The 20,157-nt window shown below is 43.8% G+C and overlaps 1 protein-coding gene across 1 annotated transcript in view; it reads left to right on the top strand.

The window, feature by feature from the left end:
• COL21A1 (collagen type XXI alpha 1 chain) overlaps positions 1-13,829 on the top strand; it is a 236,612-nt gene extending 222,783 nt beyond the window's left edge. The window contains exons 26-30 of the mRNA XM_019496944.2: positions 7,276-7,422; positions 7,508-7,562; positions 7,938-8,138; positions 11,548-11,625; positions 12,420-13,829. Coding sequence (XP_019352489.1) covers positions 7,276-7,422; positions 7,508-7,562; positions 7,938-8,138; positions 11,548-11,625; positions 12,420-12,607 — 669 coding nt within the window. The 3' untranslated portion in view covers positions 12,608-13,829. The remainder of the gene's footprint in view (positions 1-7,275; positions 7,423-7,507; positions 7,563-7,937; positions 8,139-11,547; positions 11,626-12,419) is intronic.
• The last annotated feature ends 6,328 nt before the right edge of the window (positions 13,830-20,157 follow it).

Below are 20,157 nucleotides of genomic sequence, written 5' to 3'. Positions count from 1 at the left end.
TGCTGGACATTTTTCCTCCCTAGGTGCAGCACTTTGCATTTCTCCTTGTTGAACTGCATCCTGTTATTTTCTGCCCACTTGTGCAACCTATCCAGGTCTGCCTGCAGCTGTTCCCTGCCCTTCGGCGTGTCCACTTCTCCCCATAGCTTTGTGTCATCTGCAAACTTGGACAGAGTACATTTGACTCCCTCGTCCAAGTCACTGATGAAGACGTTAAAGAGTATCGGTCCAAGGACCGAGCCCTGCGGGACCCCACTGCCCACACCCTTCCAGGTCGAGACTGACCCATCCACCACGACTCTCTGGGTGCGGCCCTCTAGCCAATTTGCCACCCACCAGACTGTGTAGTCATCCACGTCACAGCCTCTTAACTTGTTCACCAGTATGGGGTGGGATACCGTATCGAAGGCCTTCCTGAAGTCTAAGTATACGACATCCACCCCTCCTCCTGTGTCCAGGCGTTTCGTAACCTGGTCATAGAAAGAGACTAGATTGGTCAGGCACGATCTGCCCGCCACAAACCCGTGCTGGTTTCCCCTCAGCATAATTTGCCCTGCTGGGCTCTCACAAATGTGAGCCTTGATAATTTTTTCAAAGACTTTACCAAGGATGGAGGTGAGACTGACTGGCCTATAGTTGCCCGGGTCCTCCTTCCTCCCCTTTTTGAAAATGGGGACCGCGTTAGCCCTTTTTCAGTCCTCCGGGACTTGGGCCGTGCGCCACGAGCGTTCGAATATTCCTGCCAGTGGCTCTGCAATGATGTCGGCCAGTGCCTTCAGCACCCTCGGATGGAGCTCATCTGGGCCTGCCGACTTAAAGGCATCCAGTTCTTCCAAGTGACTCTGCACCACCTCAGGATCTATGTATGGAAGTCTGGCGCCTTGCTGCTGCCTCTCTACAACCCCAGTGAGAGACTTGTCGTGCCCCTCACTTAGGAACACTGAGGCAAAGAACTCGTTGAGGAGTTCAGCCTTGTCCCCCCTATCTGTCACCAATTGTTTCTGCCCATTTAGCAGTGGTCCTATTCCTCCCTGGGCCTTTCTTTTACTCCCAATATATCTAAAAAACAATTTCTTGTTGTCTTTTACTTGGGTTGCCATCCTCAGCTCCATGGTAGCTTTGGCCCGTCTAACTGCCTCCCTACAAGCACGAGCAGAGGAGGTATATTCATCTTTAGTGATCTCACCTTGTTTCCACTTTTTATGTACTCCCCTTTTGGCCCTTAGGCTGCCCTGGATTTCTCTGGTCAGCCAGGGAAGCCTCCTGGCCCCTTTTCCTCTTTTGCCTCGCTCGGGGATCGTCTTGCTTTGTGCCCGAAGGATCGTTTCCTTAAGGCACAGCCACCCTTCTTGGGCTCCCATCCCTTCAAAACACCTACTCTGCAGTGTGTCCTTGACTAATCGCCTGAGTTCATTGAGATCAGCTTTCCTAAAGTCTAGCACTTTTACCCTACTAGTTACCTTACCCACTTGCCGTCTTATGTTGAACTCTATTATTAGTTGATCACTGTCTCCCAAATGGCTACCGATCTGGAGGTCCCCTACCATGTCATCCCCTGTTGCCAATACCAGATCCAGTATGGCATTCCCCCTAGTGGGACCATGTACCTCCTGTGTCAGGTGGAGGTCCTGTACACAGGTTAGAAACCTGCGTGAGCGGTGGGACTTTGCTGTCTGCGTCTCCCAGCAGATGTCTGGGTAGTTTAGGTCCCCCATGACTACCGCCTCTTTAGCTTTTATGGTCTCCGAGAGTTGCCTCAGGAGCCCCGCATCTATTTCTTCCCTTTGGTGTGGGGGTCTGTAGCAGACCCCTACCACCAAATCCCTTTCTCCTTGCCCCCCATGTAGCCTAACCCACAATCCTTCTACTTCCTCAACCTTGGATTCTGTCTTGATGAGGGTTGATGTATATTGCTCACTGACATAAAGTGCAACCCCCCCCCCTTTCTTCCCCGACCTGTCCTTTCTGTACAATCTATAGCCCTCAATATGTACCGTCCAGTTGTGGGATGAATCCCACCAGGTTTCTGTTAGCCCCACTAAGTCATAGGTGTTTAGTGCAAGCAGGAGCGCTAGTTCATCCTGCTTGTTTCCCATGCTCCTAGCATTAGTATATAGGCACTTGAGCCCTGAGACTGGTGCCTTTGCTGCCCCCCTGCTCCGAGTCCCAAGGGGCCCATTGTTTCTTACCTTCTTGTTTCTTACCTGTTCTTTAGTGCTGGTCTCCCCATGGCTTTCAGGTTTCCAATGCTCTCTTTCTTCAGGCTGGTCTGTCCTTGTGGGTGCCACATGGTTTGGTGGTCCACAGCTTCCCCTGCCCTCGTACTCCCCTCCCCCCGACGAGCCTAGTTTAAAGCCCGCCGGAGGAGATCCGCCAACCTAGAAGAAAACACACGCTTACCTTTGAGGGACAGGTGAAGCCCATCCCAGCTGAGCATGTCCCTCGTCGTGATGTGCGGGTCATTGTCCAGGAAGCCGAAGCCTGCCTCGAGACACTACTGCCGAAGCCGCCAGTTGGTTTCTCGGATGCAGTTCTCCTGCTGTCTTCCTCGTCCGGTCACTGGTAGGATGGAAGAGAATACCACCTGTGCACCGAACTCCTTCAGCACGCCGCCCAGAGCACTGTAGTCTGCCATCAGGTGATCGGGGGTTCTCCTGGCCGCATCATTAGTACCCACATGGACTAGGACCATGGGGTAATAATCGGTGGGCTTGATCCTGGCCTGGATTACCTCCGTCACATCCCGAATCTTTGCTCCAGGGAGGCAGCATACCTCTCGTGCTGAGGGGTCCTGGCGACAGATGGGCCCTTCCGTACCTCTCAGGATGGAGTTGCCTATGACGAGCACTCGTCGCCTCCTCCTCTGGGTCCTCGTGGATCTCTTGACCTGTTCGGAGTGTGACGAACGTGGCGTTTCTTCCTGCCCAAGGGTTTCCTCCTCCCCTTCCATCTCCTGCAGGGTTGCCAGGGCCTCGTACCTGTTCACCAGTCGGACTGGAGAAGCTGGTACCGGTTCTCTGCGAGCTGCTCCGGTCCTGGCTGTGACCGTCTGCCACTCTGCTGTGGAGGGCACTCCCCGGGCTGCTGCTTCCTTCGGTGCCTGGGCCTGCAGGGAAAGGAAATAACTGTCAATTTCATCCTCCACCTCCCTGATCCCCCTCAGCCTGCTAACCTCCTCCCGGAGCTCCCTCACCTGCGCCTCCAGAGCCTTAAGACGGGCACCTGCCAGACAGGTGTGGGGGCCCCCAATCTCTGCCCCCCCTGGCCCTGCTGGGGATCCCCCACAGGCCAGGAGGTAGGGGGACATCAGCTCCCCCATGGGCTCAGTCTGGGTGGAGGCCTCAGACCAGCCCCGGGTAGCCTTGTCCCCCTGCTCACAGTTCTCAGCTCACAGCCTGCTGTCCTTTTGTATTCCCTCCCAGGGATGATTCCCTCTGTGAAGCTTCACAGGTTCTCTATTGGGCTTCTCCCTCCTGTGGATTTGGCTGTGGACTCCACACCATCCTGAGGGTCATCCTCCAGGCTGCTCTACAGACTTAGCCAGCCACAGGCTTATATAGCTGAAAGGGTGTGGCCTAACCTGTTTTCTCTCTTAAAGGGGAAACTCCCTTTTCTCACCGTAGTCTCACACCTATCCTAGGCTCCAATTGCTATCCCTAGGCTAACAGAAGCAAAGAGCTGGAATAAGCTTAATTTTCAATATGTACAGGGAGCCAGCCTGTTGAGTAAAATGGCACCAGTTTTACACAATTGGTTTTCAGGGTGAAACCAACAAATAATATATGTAATGAGATGTAATATCCACTAGCTTACCATTTATAGAGACATGTAAGCTAAATAACTTTAGCTGATCTCTAGTGCCTCCTAGATGGACAATTTGTTAGGACCAGATAGCAACTGATTCTAGAAATGGAGTTCCAGGAGTCATCTTTCTTTTTACATTTGTGACAGGGATTGGGTATAGTCCCATAATGTTAGGATGTCAACCACCTAAAGACAGTATAGTCATGATCCTGTTCACCATCCCTCCTTACAGAACAGTATGGAGCTGGCCAATTGTGGAAAGAGAAGCATGGCACAGTATTGTAAATGATAAAGCAGTGGATTAACACCCTGTAGGTTTTGGAAGGATATCTTGTTGTAAGCGGGTTGCTTAGCCCACTGTTTGGGGAATCTATTTCCTTAGGAGTTTCTCCCCTGCTCTGTAAAATAAAGTTCAGTCTTTTAAACAAAGAGCCAATTACATGAAACAAAAATTCTTCCCTGTCCTGGACAGTGGCAGGGGAGCTGCTTATGCTCCGGCCCCAGCACATCAACCTGATCCCTCTTTGCAGCAAGCTGTTCCTTTTCCAGTTCACTTTCCTTTTTTTTGTTTTTTTGTTTTTTTGTTTTGAGCAAAAGGAGGAGGTTCCTGGGCTTTAAATGCCCTACATTTGGGCTTTTTAAAGAGGGCTGACTGTTCCTTCTTAGATGGATAAACATATCTCTCCTCGCCCGTACCAGCCTGCTTCCCTACTGACCACCAAAACTGGAGCCTAGAATCCATTTTGTACACCTAGTCCCGCTCCTTTCTGGGAGAAGTCCATCTTGGTATGTGCAGATCCTGGTCAATGGCAGAAGTATGAGGAATAGAGTGCAGTCCCAGGTGAACAACACATCGGCTTTGAATTGGCATCTTGTTAAGGGGGAATCAATACATGTCTGTCTACAGCCTGAATCTGTTAGGCCTAGAACATGGGTATTCTTTATTTTTCACTGGGACCACATAGCCTCTCTGTTCTGGGGCCTCTATCAGAGATCCTGGTGTCCATGTAGTTGTAGTCCATCTGTGGGCAATTCCTGCACCAATGTCCAGTTTTCTACCCATAAAGCAGACTGAAAGCTCCCCATTCTTTCATTTTGTCACTATATCCCATTTCTACTTTCAAATCAGTAGCCTGGTACTGTTAAGTCCACCCTTATCTCTTTGGGAATTGGGGCAGAATTCCCAGGTTGGGTGAAGGACCTCCACCCACAGGCTTCTAGCTGTAGGAGGCCCTTCCTATTCTGAGTTCATGCATTGCTGGGCCTGTCCCTTTGGACCAGCAGGGTATTTCCCATATTCTAATCTGGCTTCAAGGACGTTCTTGACTAGGTGAGCTATCTCTTTGATATCACCTAACCAGTGTCTTCAAATTCACTCTTGGTGTCCTACAGGCAATAACTGGCAAAATTGGTCTTGTCCTCCTTATCACCTCTATTATTTCTCTGGATAAGCAGGACTTTGGTTTAAGCAGAGTGAAGCTATGGACAAGTGTTAAGGGCTGGGAGTTGGAGTTAAATGGTTCTTCCTGGAACTGGCACTGGTGTATCGCTTTGGTAAAACCTTGACAGTCTAAGATGGGGGTCTTGAGGGTTTCATAGATCTGTGTCAACTCAGCTCCCAGGACCTGGTATGTGGCCCAAACTTTCCCTGTCAGGTAAGAGGCTTGCTTAGTGGACCACTGATCCTGACATCATTGGTACATTCCAGTCACCCACTCAAAAGATTTTAGAAAGGCCTCTTGAGTGGGTGGTCTCAGGATCATCATCTGGCCCCATTTTGTGAGAATTCCCACTCTTGTTTGAGCTAGGGTAGTAGTGCCCAACTGTGTGCTGGTCTTCCCCTGATCCAGTAGCTGAACCATGAAGTGCTGCTGCTCCTCCTGCAATCTCTGCTAAAAAGGTGCTGTTGAAGCTGGAACTGCTGGAACACCCCCGCCAGCCATTTTTTGCATGGCTTCTATATCCATTTTTTATTGCTGGTGGCTGAGTGTGCTTGCTTTCTTTACCACCTGTAAGTGCATTGCTTAGCATGAGCTAGAATTCATTACATCCGGACCTCTAAAGCAAAGTTCAGTCTTATAAATAAATAGACAAAACAAAGTTCTGCTCTGTCCTGGACACTAGAAGGAGAGTCCCTTTTGCTCTGGCTTCAGCTTAGCAACCTGGCCCCTTCCTTGCAGCAAGCTGTTACTTTCACAGCTTGCTTCCTCCTCTATTTACTTTTAAGGATTCCAATGGGACACTCCCTGTTTACTCCCATGTGGACTTTTATTAACAGGGCTGACTGTTCCTCCTTAAAGGCCAGATCACCCTGTTACACTTCTTTTATTCAATACCTCTGCAATCTTTCAAATACAGGGCTAAACCAGAAAGTCTTGCAGGAATCCTATATTTCCATTATAGGGAAGCTTGCTAGTTCAATATAATATAGATGCTATAATTTAGAACCTGGAACAGCGTTATAAAGGATGTGTGACTAAGAACCTCTTAAACCTTCCTTCTTTGTCCAAAGAAATGGACTGTTTAGCAACATCCTGCCTAATGCCTTGCTTCATTTAGTATATTTGGAAGTAGATCTGTATAGGTACCAATAAGAATATGCAGAAGCCATATACAAATGGCAAGAAAAAACTCGGAGGGGAACAAAGATACAAGACTAATTTTAAACCTGGAAATGTACCAAATTACAGTGCACTTGAGATTTGTTGGCTTCAAGTTTGAAAAGCAATCCAAAATAACTAGTGCAGTAGGTAGTCGCATGTGTACAGGAATAATTGCTTTGATTAAATTCACTTATTTCCAAATGTTTTCTAGTGTTAGCTTAACCTTACCCTAGCAGATGGGTTAATTATCATCAATCATTCTGAGATGAACTGAGGTCTGGATAACAATCTAACACAAACTGAACTTCTGGCCCTCCTTCTCATACCTCCCACCGTGATTCCACTCACGCACGGGGGCCTAAGGGTGAAATCCTGACATCATTCTAGTTACTGACTTCAGTGGAGTCAGAATTTAACCTTTTATTTTCTACCCTTCCAAAATAGGCTTTTAAAGTTCTGTATTTAGCCTAGCTATGATATAGTGAAAAAGAGGAGGAAAAATATTATTTTAGGTGATTGTTTAATATTTTTATTATATTTTAAATGGGTATTTAACTGGCTCTGCCTTGGATTAAAAATTAGGCCCATACAAAAATGTACAATTGGTTATCTGTAATATTACTATATTTCAAATGGCCATTTTGCAAATAAATGTATTAATTACAAAGTCCAAAGAATTATTTATATCTCGGTGACATAGACCTATTAATGTCTGCTATTTAGCTGATCCACATACATCTTGATTATTCTGATTTGATGATAGCACCTCAGTGAAGGCCTGCCATCAGCTCACAATGAATGAAGATTCTTGTGCTTGTGGAACCCTATGAAGGGATTTAGTTATCTTTTTTGCTTCCTTTGTTTTTAGAAAGGTGAGAAAGGAGACCCTGGCATTAGAGGCTTCAGTGGACAAAAAGGCGAGGCTGGCATTCATGGTTTGGTTGGACCTCCTGGACCAAGAGGACAGCCAGGGGACAGAGGACTTCCAGGGCCACCTGGATCAGATGGAAAACCTGTATGTATGGTCTCTGATATCTGTTGTTCTTGCACATTTTAAAAACATATTCAGTGTATCTTATAACCCTTTTGTATTCATTCAGGGAAGGGAATTTTCAGAAGAGTTTATTCGCCAAGTTTGTACAGATGTATTGAGAAGTAAGTTCCAAAGAATCTTATGCATATTTTTCATTTATTTTATCATTATTTAAAGTGATTTGGGTGCTGTTATAATTATAAATAAACTCTAGCTAAGGAAAATTCATATTACTAAGGCACTGGACTGTCTATACCTCCCTTTGAGATATTTTCATGCCACACTTCATAATATTTCCAGACCTTATCAATCTGAATTCATAAATCTGCTGCCTCATCCACATTAAGATATAACGTTTGCTTTTAGTGACTAATAGATAATTATCTGAAACTCTTATTTATATAGTTTGCAGTTTTGCTTGTTTTTGTATTGGATAATGATATCTTCTCAGTATAATTCTCAGAACAGTCTAAACTTTTCCATTTGAATTCCCCTAGCCCAGTTGCCTGCTATCCTTCAGAGTGAAAGGCTACACAACTGCAACCATTGTCAGACTCAAAGTGCTCCCCCCGGACTCCCTGGTCCACCAGGACCAACAGGTCCAGAAGGCCCTAGAGGTTTTCCTGGTTTGCCTGGAAATGATGGGGTTCCAGGTCTCTCAGGAATTCCTGGGCGTCCTGGTACACGTGGAACAAGAGGTAACTGTATAGATATCTCCCATATTTTGTTTCTCTGTGTAAGCAGTGTCTGCCTTTCGTGATCTTATATATATTTTCAAACAACATTCCATCCACTTACTTTAATTTATTACTTAATGAAAAACTTTGCATCCATGGTGATCATTGCCTTCTAATAAAGATGGATAAAAGTGGTTACAATGAGCTAAAATTCTGCACTAACTCACACCTTGCCCTTCTTTCCTGAAGTCAACATAATAGTGATGTGTATTTTAGATCATAGTTTGTCCTAATATTTGGGGGGGAGGAGGGGGAGGCAGAGAGGGAGATGGGGGAAAGGACACTCAAAAAGGTGGTTGACCAGTACTCCCATGTTCTTCCAAAAGTGTAACTCTACATCTTATTTCTGGTTATTATGCTCTCCTTTAATTGACACACATGCATTTGATATCTGCTACTTTTAAAGTTTATAATTTCAGCAATCAGTCAAGATTCAGTAAATTCAGCAACGAAAATCATTACCAGGAATCATGCCAGCAAAGCCAGCATTCTCATCAGATCTCAAACTTAAGCAAAGATAAACTTAATCTGTAGGAGTCCTATGCAACAAAAAGAATCTGATCCATCATTAGAATCTTCACAATCTGGGTCCTTCTTTACTCAGGATCATGAATCATTTTTTGCCAGATGTTACAAGTATGCAATTGCTGGTGGCCTTTGTGGAAAATGCAAAGTCATTCCCTACCATTGCTTTATAATTAATGTTTCTTAGTTTTCATACAAACAGTTTTCCAGGAGAACTTTTAGGTATCTCTGTGGTAGATTGATGCTTTCCTCTAATATTCTAATTATTTGGAGCTGTTGGGCTTGGAAAAGTCTGGGAAAATTGCCATTCACCAGGGAGAGTGCATGAGAGCCAAAATACAGTGTTTAATTGCAGGGAAAAATGAGTAATTTTGGAAAGGTGAAACCTCTACAAAAGAGAGGTTAAGCTCAAAAACAAGTATTTTAAAAATCTTTGAGCTCCATATTTAGGCTGCAGAAGATTCAAAGGAAATGTCAGCTTTTACTATATTAGTACAGTTATGTACTGTGTGATTTCAGTATCTCACAGAGTTCAACCTGAGACTTGGAAAACTGTTGTTGCCTGCTGTTACACAGTAACAGACCTGTCATTAAGTAGTGTTGACTGAAGTGATCAATGTATTTCATAGCTTATTAAAAGTTACAGATTACCATTTGAGGAGATATAAAGGACCCACATTGCCATTCAGTTTTTAAGAGCAAGTCTTGTACTTCTTTGTGTTGTTTTTCCCCAGAGCTCTTGCCTTGTTGCTGTTATGGCAAAGGCAACAAAATAATAGAATTTCTCCTTGATTAAATGCATTCTGTTAGACTTACACTCATTTCCATCAGGGCTGAATTGGTCTGTTTTGTTTTCTTTTCCTTCCCCTAGGCTGCTTCTGTTTCTATTGTGCTCATCCTTTGTTTTGTGCCTGTTACCCTCATCACTAATTTTATAACCTGTAACATCTCTATACTCTCCTAAATTTTCTATATTTAATTTCTAGTGAATACTGGTGTAGTTTTTCTATGTATCTGGATTTATTTGGTTGTTATAATGTTCAAAGGCTTTTACGTGCAACTGTTCTGCAGTATTTTGAAGTTTCTGTATCCTTTCAATAATAATCAGCTATAGTACAGCAAAATGTTTACGCAAAATCATTAATTTTATTATGTAGCCCATCATAATTCACATGCTTAAAGCTAAGCTTGAATAAAGCCAAAGTATGTGGCAGCATCCATAATTTATTACCTTTGTTCTCAGCAATTACTGTATTTACTTGATTAGAAGATGAGGTCCCCCCACCCCCATTTCGCATGGTAGGGAAAAGACCCTTGCCTTACAATTGAGTATTAGGCAGCGAAGGGAGGTGAAGTTGGGGGGACTGGCAGCTGCTGTGGCTCTGGCCCCAACCCAGGGCCAGGGCCGCAGCCACAGCTGCCTCCTGGCCCCCTGCTGCCTCTGCATGCCTTGCCACTCCTTCCCGGCAGACCCCACTCTCCTCCCAAACTATGCTGCTTCTCTTTCTCCCCCCACTTCGTTGCATTCCTCCTTACTTTTGCTCTGTGTCAGCAGGATCCTTCTCTGCAGCAGCCTGGGACACGGAGCATGGCTCCAGCCCAGCCCTCTAGCAGCCATGCTGGCTCCCTGCCTTTGCTGCAGGGCTGGGCTGGAACCATATTGTGTGTCCCAGGCTGCAGCAGGGACAGAGTCTCCTGGCATAGAGCAAAGGTAAGATGGGGGGGTGGGGGAGGGGAGAGGGATGTGGGTGGAAGGGGGAGTAAGTGGAGGAGCAGGCAGCAAGGGGCAACTGCCCCACTACCTCTTTCACTGCCTGCCCTACTACCTCCACACTGCATGCCCCCTACCACCTCCCCTCCTACTGCCTTTCCCCCACCATCCCTCAATGCCTGCCTCATACTACTCCCCACCACCTGCCCTACCACATGCCCCACTACTACCTCCCTCAGTGTCTGGCCCCCACTGCCTGCCCCATTACTGTCCCTCTCATCACCTCTCCTCCCACCCTCTGCAGTCGAGTGAAAGAATTTAAGATGATCCTCCAATACTTAGATATCATACGTGGAAAATTGTAGTACATTTATAATTTTTCTATGCATAGAATCTAATTACTGGGGGTCACCTTACATTCAGGATTGTCTTATATTCAGGAAATACAGTACTACATTTTTACTGAATTTAGAGTCTCTGAGAAGGCTGTGTCAAGCTAACTAGCAAGATGCTAACAGTAGCTCAATGAATACTTCAGAAATACTTTCTTCCCTGCAACATTTTGACTGTGGCATGTAAAACAAAGTTCATTTCATAGATATTGAAGTTTTGTCTTCAGCACTTAGCTACTTTTATTTCCTGAAAAAGATTCTGATATTGATTCACGTTGACTACACAGCAAATGGTGAAAAATGGGTAGTCACTGAAAAAACTGATCATGTTATGTCATGGAACAGAGAATTTATTTCTCTTTGGATGGAAGGGACTTTAATTTTTATGTGCCTTTTGAAAAGTCTCTTATGTATTCTATTCAAAATAGGTATCATGTTGAAGTCAACAATTTTTTTTTTTCATGTGACCTTTTACTCCACCAGTGAAAAGCCCGTCAGTATCAGCCCTGTTCAGCATTTCCATCTGTCATCTATTCCCTTTGCCGAGCATGTATATTTCTTACCATTTATTGTTTATCAGTCTCCTTTCAGCTAACTAAGGCAATTACATTAGATAGCACTGTACAAGTAAATGTTTGTTATATGTTACATTATTTTGCAAGCAATCCCAATTACTTACCCCTTTGACTTCTCAGATGAAAATAATTCTTAGCATGCATGTATGTTGTTTGGTAATCTACAGGGTTACCAGGAAAAAATGGGGCAAAAGGTGGCCCAGGAATTGGACTTCCTGGTGAACAAGGTCCCCCAGGTCCTCCAGGTAAAGCAAGATCTAATTTCATGTTGATTATTTGAAAATATTAGTTTCTGAATTATTAATATAATTCAAAGAAGCTCAACTAGTTCTTAAACAATACAATGGTTGATAAAAAGCAAAGTAATATGGTTGCACGCTTTTTATTTTTTTCATTTTGTATTAGAATTAAGTAAAGTAGCTATTCATAAAAGTCAGTGACTTAAATTCCTGTTTCCAAATAGACTGAGATCTGTGGTTAACAAAGTTCTCTCTTGTAATGAAAACAGATAGAAATTGCAATTGGCCTGATTTTTAGAAATATTGAGAAACTACAAATAGATTTAAATACTCATCTGCAGAGCAGAGGGTACAGCAGCATCCAGCAGCTTTGGAAACTATCCCTGTTCTGTAAAAAAAATAAAAAAATAAAATTAAAAGACTAGATTAGAGTGCCTGATACGAGGCCAACAGAGTCCATAGAAAATTGTTCATTGATTTCACTGAACTATGATTTATGTCAAGAGAAAACTAGATTATATGAGTATTTGATTTTAAATCTGTTCTGAATTAATCTTTTTTGTATATCTTGACTCCGGTAGAGGAGGCAACACAGATAATATAGTCATTTTTAACCAATGTTTTAACTCTTTGTAATATACACTTGACTAAAGGAGACCCTTTTCCTAGGAAATGACATTTTTCTTAGCCCAGTAACATATTTCCTCAAAGTTCTGAGGGTTTGGGATCCAGTGTGTAGTTTGTATCCATACCTAATGTTCTAGAGTAATGGGTTTCTTTATCGTACATTTACCGTTAAGGTCCTGAAGGTCCACCTGGTATTAGTAAAGAGGGACGTCCTGGAGAGACTGGGCAGCCTGGTAAAGATGGAGATCGTGGGAATCCTGGAATGCGAGGACCAGCTGGACCCCCTGGAATTTGTGATCCATCATTATGTTTTAGTGTAATTGTAGGAAGAGATCCATTTAGAAAGGGGCCAAACTATTAATTTGTGATGTGTTAGAATAATAGGTATGGTGCTTGTCTTCTACAGTTTTTCATGTCTCAGGAAGATGACTAGCAATAATCCCATAAACAGGAACAAAAGTACCTCTGATTTTATAAAGGATCTAGGATAAGGCTCTAGAAGATCACACATTCCATTTTAATGCATCTCCCATTGCTGTTGAATAATTAGCATAAATTAAATCTCAAGGTCTTTGAGAGAGACATGATTTTAACATGCATAAAGTAAATCATATCTGCTATTTAGTTTGTGAGTGTCCTATCATGCTCCTGCTCCCACTGAAGTTCATTCCTAAAGCTTTTTTTTTTTTTAAACTCCATTAGGAACAGGAGCAGGACCTAAATATTTAAATTACTGTGAAATATTTCACATTAGCCTACAGATGCAGTATTTGATTTTCAAAGGATATGGCTGGCTTTTACTTCATATGTGTGTGAATCTCATTGGCTTATGTACATTACATATTTCATAGCTCAAGGTTTGCCATTACAAAAAAAATCCTATTTTTTATAAAATTCAGAGAAGTATCTGGCTTCCTTATGGAAGTAATTTCACCATTGCGTAATCTATTCTTTTATCTAAGCATCAGGGTGAAAAAGAACTCCCATTGACACTGCTGCAGCCAGGGTTTTACTCCAGAGTGATGCAGACTGTGTGGGTAGATTAACTTATATACGAATTGCCTTATTTTAAAAAATAGATTTTATTTGGTTTGTAGCTGCAGTTGGCCTGAAATGAAAATCACAGTTTTGTACAATGAAGTTTAACAATTTTAATATGCTCAGTTTAATCATAGATCAAAATTCATTTCCTTTGGTGTCCTTTATAAGAGCTGAAGTTGTCAAATGCAAGAAGCAGGTTTATAAAAAGAAAGTTCTTCATGCTTTTCACTAATGGCCATGTTTGTTACGCCGCTTTATCTTCCATTTTAAGCAAGACATTTTTTATGTTAACTTTCATTGTATGCACTGCTGGCAAGACCCATAGCTTGCTTTCTGAGTAAAAAGCAATTGCACAAGTCCCATTTACAATTTTAGTCCAATTTTAAATTAATGCAGAGTCCTTAACCAGAGCTTTATATGGAGCTTTCCCCTTTCCCCTCCCCCCCAATGTGCTGTTTCACTGTTGTCATACTAAAAAGATTGTTTAAATGCTTGACATTCAAGGTAAAATAAAATTTTGTACAGACTTGGGGGTAATGTGATGACTTGGTGAAAGGTGTTTTTATTTGGCTTTGATCTGTGATAATGGAAGAGAATGTATGATATGGATCTAGGAAAATATTAGTACCTGTCTACTACTGCTACTGCTGTTTTAATCTTTATATCTTCCCTCGGGGGGGAAAAAATATTAAACCTCGAACAGAAAGTAGCCACCCCAAAAAATACCTCCCCCAAAACGCTAATGTAGTCCATCTAAACTTGCAGGAACAGCATCCATTAACAATATTTATGCAGGGCAGGGCAGTGGCACCTTTAGGACTCATTCAGAGGCATCATTTTTTTGCAAGCAACAGCTTACTTCATCAGATGCTGTTAGTCTACAGGGTGCAGCTCTGCTCTTCCTTCTTCCTGATTTCAGACTAATACAGGTAACTATCTCTTTTTGCACAGTATAGTTGACTATGCAAGTTACCACATTTACTTCAGTAAGACCAAGATTAGTTTGAGGCTGAATTAGTCTTCATCCAGTACCTCCATATGTTGTTAAAACTCCAAATACTTAAAATGTAGAGTAATATTTTTCATATGTAAAGTAGTGCCTTCTATATTAATGCCAATCGTTTTTTCAGTTAAACCAACATCAGTGTGAGATTTGGAATCATGTAGTTAAAAAGAAAATTGAATCATAGTAGCCAGAGATGAAAAAGATGTGGCAGTTTGCTCAGTTTCTTTCTTCCTCTTCCAGAAGGGAATTATTAATTACTTGTCCTACCAAGATCCATTTCATATAGCAGAATAAACAAAAAAATATTTTGTTAGTTTGATTGTATTACAATTTGTTTGTCAGTGAAATGGGGAAAATCCTTGAAGTCTCTGACAAAATATATTGAGGAAATGCTAACAGTTAAGTTACTCTAATGGTTTATAAACGGATTAGAAAAATTGGTGTTCTTTCATGGAAAAAGGTGCTTTCATGGAAAAAGGTGGTTCCATAGTAGGACCAATGTCTAGCATATTTTTTAATTCCAAAAAAGGAAAATGAATAGTAAAATGGACAGATTTAGAAATGATACAAAATGCATACAAGGTATTCACTAACAGAAGGGTGTAAGGAATTCAAGTTAGCTCTAACACAGATAGTTGACAGTAGATTAAATGAATTGTTGATCATTATGAAACAATGCAAATTGGGAGGAATAATTTGAATTCTTCATACACTCTGCTAGTTTCTAAGTAAACTTTAGCCACTCAGGGCAAAGACCTCAGTATAACTATTTAGAGCTGGATGAAAAATTCTGCATGATGTGAAAGGACATTAAAAAATAAGTAACATTGCTAAGGAGTGAGAGAGAAAATAATACTTAAAATATAAAGTCATATTATAATTTGACCAAATATTCTCACTGTAAATTCTGTTTTCAGTTCTGGTCACTCCATATCAAAAAAGACACAGGTCCATATCCTATAATATATGTTTTCAGGTGACATTCTATACACTTGCTTTAATTCACCACTTGAGGAATAATACAACTAAATCTTTAATGGTGTTTTTATTCTAATGAAGATGGATTAAAAAGTGGTCACAATGAGCTAAATCCTGCAGTAACTTGCATCTTATACTTCTTTACTGAGGCTCTGAGTGGCAGAATCGCCACAACTGCAGGCCCAGGAGTCCCCCAGTAGCCCAGGTAAGGCTGCTGGGGCCAGCACAGTGCTGGCCTCAGCCTCACCTACCCCACCTGGGGCAAGTTGCTGTGCACCAAAACATGCTTAGCATAGGTGTTCCCTGGGGATAAGTAGCTGCAGCACAAGGTAAGCCACTGTTAGTTGTCCCTGAGGAACAAATGTCCATGTGTGTCTGGATGCTCCCAAAAGGGGGCATCCACCTTTTGAAGCTGGTCCAGTAGGTGCAAAGATCATGGAACCAAAGAAGAGCAAGAAAGATTAAAACTGGCTCCTTAGCTTAGAACAGAGGCCACTCCTCTGGGTGGGAGAGAGCCCTGATTTCTGCATCCTTTTCCAAATACTGTTCATGTATTTTATAATAAGTAATCTTTGGATAAAATGTATGGATAGCATTGAGAAGAGAACCCAGAAGCTCCCTCCCTCAAAGGGAGTGCCCTTCTCTCACTTAGGCTTCACGCTGCATGACTCAAGTGCCCTATCCAATAGGATATTGGCTAAAAGGTGGGTTGATCCTCCTACACCTCTGATGGAATAGGACCTCAAGATAATGGAGCAGGGGTGGGCAAAATATGGTCTGCGGACCGGATCTGGCCCACTAGCTGATTGGATCCAGTCTGCAGGCAGGCCCCACCAATTAATTGTATCCAGCCCTACCTGTGACTGTCCCTGCTGCACGTGCTGTGCTCCCAGCCTCCCCCGCCAGCAGGCATAGCTTCTGAGCAGGGCTCCTGCTGTGGCCACTGCCTAGGGAACTGCTGGGCTCCTCCAGCAACTTAAGAAAGGGGACCAAGTGCACGCTGGGTCATTCTGTTGCTCCCCTCTCCTGTCTGTCCCTGCCTGCCTGTCAGGACTTCGTGAGCAGCCAAGCTCCTTCATGCTCCCCCCTCCATCCACACATGCTCCCCTGCCCCACATGTGCAGGGCCAGAGTGAACTGCAGGCAGAGCCCACCCTGCTCCCCTCAACACTGAAGCTTCCCCTCCCTACCTGCTGCCCAGAGCACTGCAGCACAGACAGCTGATGCTACTGCTGCTGTCCCTGCCCAGGGAACTGCTGGGCTCCTCCAGCCTCCAGCAACTCCTCCTGTCCCTGCTGTAGCCCCGCCAGGCAAGCAGGTGAGAGAGAAGCAACAGTAGCAGAAGCCAGGCAGGTTCGGCTTCAGCCCTGCCAGACAAGTGTGGGACAGAGACTGAGAGCTGGTGATGCCAGGCTTAGCTCCCTGTCCCCTCTACCCTCTTGCAGGGGCTTGTTTTGCTGCCGGCGGTGGCAGCTGCTTTCCTGCCCTTTGCAGCGTGTTGCGAGCCAGGCAGACAGAGCTGATCCCCTTCCCCCACCCACAGAGGGGCTGGACTCAGCCATATCACAAAGAGCAGGCAGGGGGGAAGCCCCCCATGTGCACACCCAACCCACCCACACACCTCACCCTCCTCCATACCCACACACACACCCATCACTGTCTCGCACACTCCAACCATACACCCCGCTATAAATGTCCCATACCCCCATACACACACAGATAACCCCACACACCCCACCAACACACTCCACACCCCCTACACACATCCACATATACCTACATGTCACACACACACCCCTACACCCCCTCATCTTACCCACACACACATCCAGCAGTCCCAAACACTTCACACACATCCACATGATACCCTAAACACACCCAACCTGCACCATATCTGCACACACACCCACATGCATCCCACACCCACCCCCCTCCTGTACCCCCACACACTGCACCTGCACCATACCCACACTCCACACATCCCCCAACTGCACCTCCCCCACCCCTCCACACACAATGTACCAGCAAACTGCCCCCTGCCCCAAAAGGAGTACTTCCTAGGCAAAGGGAGAAACTCCCAGTGGCAAAGGTCAGGGGTTAGGGGTCAGGATTTCTGGTCACAAGATAGTGACCAGAGAGCGGGGCACCTGCCAAGACGTGGGGCTACCTTTGCAGCCCTCGATACCTCAACAAAGTCATTAAGCAGCCCTCCACCTGAAATACTTGCCTGTAATAGAGGGTTTTTAATGTTCACTCGTGAGCTAGGAACCTATTAGCTGCTTGTAGGTGACTCCCTGGTCAGTATTTTTAGTCTGGAGATGCATAAAGAACATTGCACCAAAATAGTAGAGCTGTGTGCATCTCTGAGTGAAATTAGATCACTTTCCTGAAATGAGATATGTATTTTTACTGAGTATAGCAACATGGAGTTAGAAAAAATGAGGACAGTTTAGAGGTATATAAAAGGAAAGAGGTAAATAAATAATAAAAAGTATAGATAGGATAGGCTGGGACATTCCTCTTTACTGAGCACACCTACATGTTCATTAATGCTCCGTAGTTACTGCACATTAAGATTAATACTTGTATAATCAAGTACTAAATTAATGTGCAGTAACCAGAATTACTGCACAATAGCACCAGTGCATGCCTTTTTAGTGATGCTATTGTGCATTAGCCTAATAATAGTGCACAGTAGTATATTAGCACTGTTTGTGCTGTGATGCGCTACTACACAGTATTGTTAGGCTATTGCATAGTTAGCATCTTGTGTAAATGTGCCCACTGTCTCCTACCATAAAAATATCAGACCTATACTAATAAGCAACAATTTAAAAGTAGTTATGATATGGTGCATATTTAGCATGTGGAATTCATTGCTACAAAATATCATTTATACCCCAAAATTAGGAGGGTTAAAAAAAATGTGAATTTAAGTAATTCCATTAAGAAGTGTAAGAATTATATAAGCATTTATGGTGATATAAATTCTTATGCCTTAGACATAAATCAACCAGCTGACATGTATTAAAGAGACTCTTCTCCTATGAACAGGTTTTATACCATTACAGAATTCTTGGACCTTTCACTGATATATCTGGTATTGCTGACTTACAGGGAGATGGGATACCAGACTACATGTGTTGTTTGCATCAGATAGTATGGCAATCCCCTGTTCCTGGGTTTGTGGGCATTTTCACAGTCACAAATCACAATCATGTTTGTTTGATTTACAACCACAAAAGCAACCATAAAAAGTTAAAGCTGGAGCTCCAGGTTGCCCAAATTGCCCCTACTTTTACAAGGTTCTTGGGAAAGTTCAGGGTATTACTGTTACATTATACAATGCAGTTATTTTTGGTTCTCTAGCACAGGATTTCAACTTCATATCAATTCTCATTTTGTGTTCTAAGCAAGACATTTGGAAGAAAAGAGATTGCCTAATGTTAATGATAGCAGGTCCAGTATATAGACTTTCTGGAACACATAATACATACTTATTAGAAATACTTTCAGAATACTCTCCCTCATCCAATTTCATTGCTATTTTACTTCCTATCACCCAGTCAGCTACATTAAGAGAAGCATATCACAACTTTAAAAAACAAATGCATAGAACTTTATTTAGTTGTTAAAACAAGCAAACAACATATTTCCCTAACCCTGCAGAGTAACAGATACTTGCTAGGCCTGTGTGAATAGGGAAGTATTCGATTTGGATTTGAATTTGGTTGATTCGGAGGATAGTGATTCGATTCAGATATTCAAATTGCTGTCCCAAATTGATTTGGCCAAAGTGGCTTTGGAAGATTCGGCACTGATTTGGGGAGATTCGGCCATAGAGTATAATGGGGAATCACTGAAATAATAACTTTGTCATATTCTGGCTGTTTCAGAGGAAGACAACAGGGATGGTAGCCCATTCTATGGGCATGAGGCCTGCCAAGTTTCAAGGAGAGGTTTAGGGGTTTCTGGGAAACTGCACCTCAAGCTGCTGACAAGCAAAACTCAGGATGTGTGTGTGTGTGTGTGTGTGTGTGTGTTAAGGTATGCCCTCACTGGCCCTCTACAAAACATGGTAGTGTGCCCCAATGAGACCACCTCCTCCCCTACAGCTTCAGCTCAGTCCATCACTTTAAATAACAGATAATCAGCACAGTAGCACTAGCATCTCAGGCACCCAAACTGTCACAGAGCCTTTCTTTCCTTTCCTGCAGGAGCTTCTTCTCCAGCAGCTGCCAGAGAACCATTGCCAGCCCCAACCCTGGGGCTGACATGTATTCAGGGCCCTGTGTCCTTCCGGTCAGGAGCTAGTGGTGTTGCTCTAAGGATATGGCACTGGCAGACAAGGTTCTTTGGGTCAATCTGATTTGTTTTAGTAGACCAACTGAATAGTTAGAGAAATGTATCTTAGCAAGGTTTTGGGTTGAAAAACACTTCATCAGACTGAGGAAGCACCTGCAGTTTGTGTGTGCGCTGTTCCCAGATGGAAGGAAGAGTAAAGAAACCAGAGGCTAGCATGCAATGCAGGCAAGAAAGCCAGACAGTGAAAACAGAAACAGAGGCATCAGGGGGTGAGAGAGACAGGGTGTGGGAGGGGGGATGTATAACCCCACAACCCGAAAGCTGGCATCCCAGGCAGCCAAGCTGAGCTCTCCTGAAGCCTCAACTCCACTATCAGGCGCTGGTCAGACCACAGTTGGAATACTGCATGCAATTTTGGGTGTCGCACTTCAAGAGGGATGTGGATAACCTGGAGAGGGTCCAGAGAAGGGCCACTCGTATGGTTAAGGGCTTGCAGGCCAAGACCTATGAGAAAGACTAGGGCACCTGGACCTCTTCAGCCTCTGCAAGAGAAGGCTGAGAAGCAACCTTGTGGCTGCCTCT

This window comes from Alligator mississippiensis, chromosome 1 (genome assembly GCF_030867095.1).
Source record: "Alligator mississippiensis isolate rAllMis1 chromosome 1, rAllMis1, whole genome shotgun sequence".
NCBI lineage: Eukaryota > Metazoa > Chordata > Crocodylia > Alligatoridae > Alligator > Alligator mississippiensis.
This window is presented reverse-complemented; position numbering and strand designations above follow the sequence as displayed.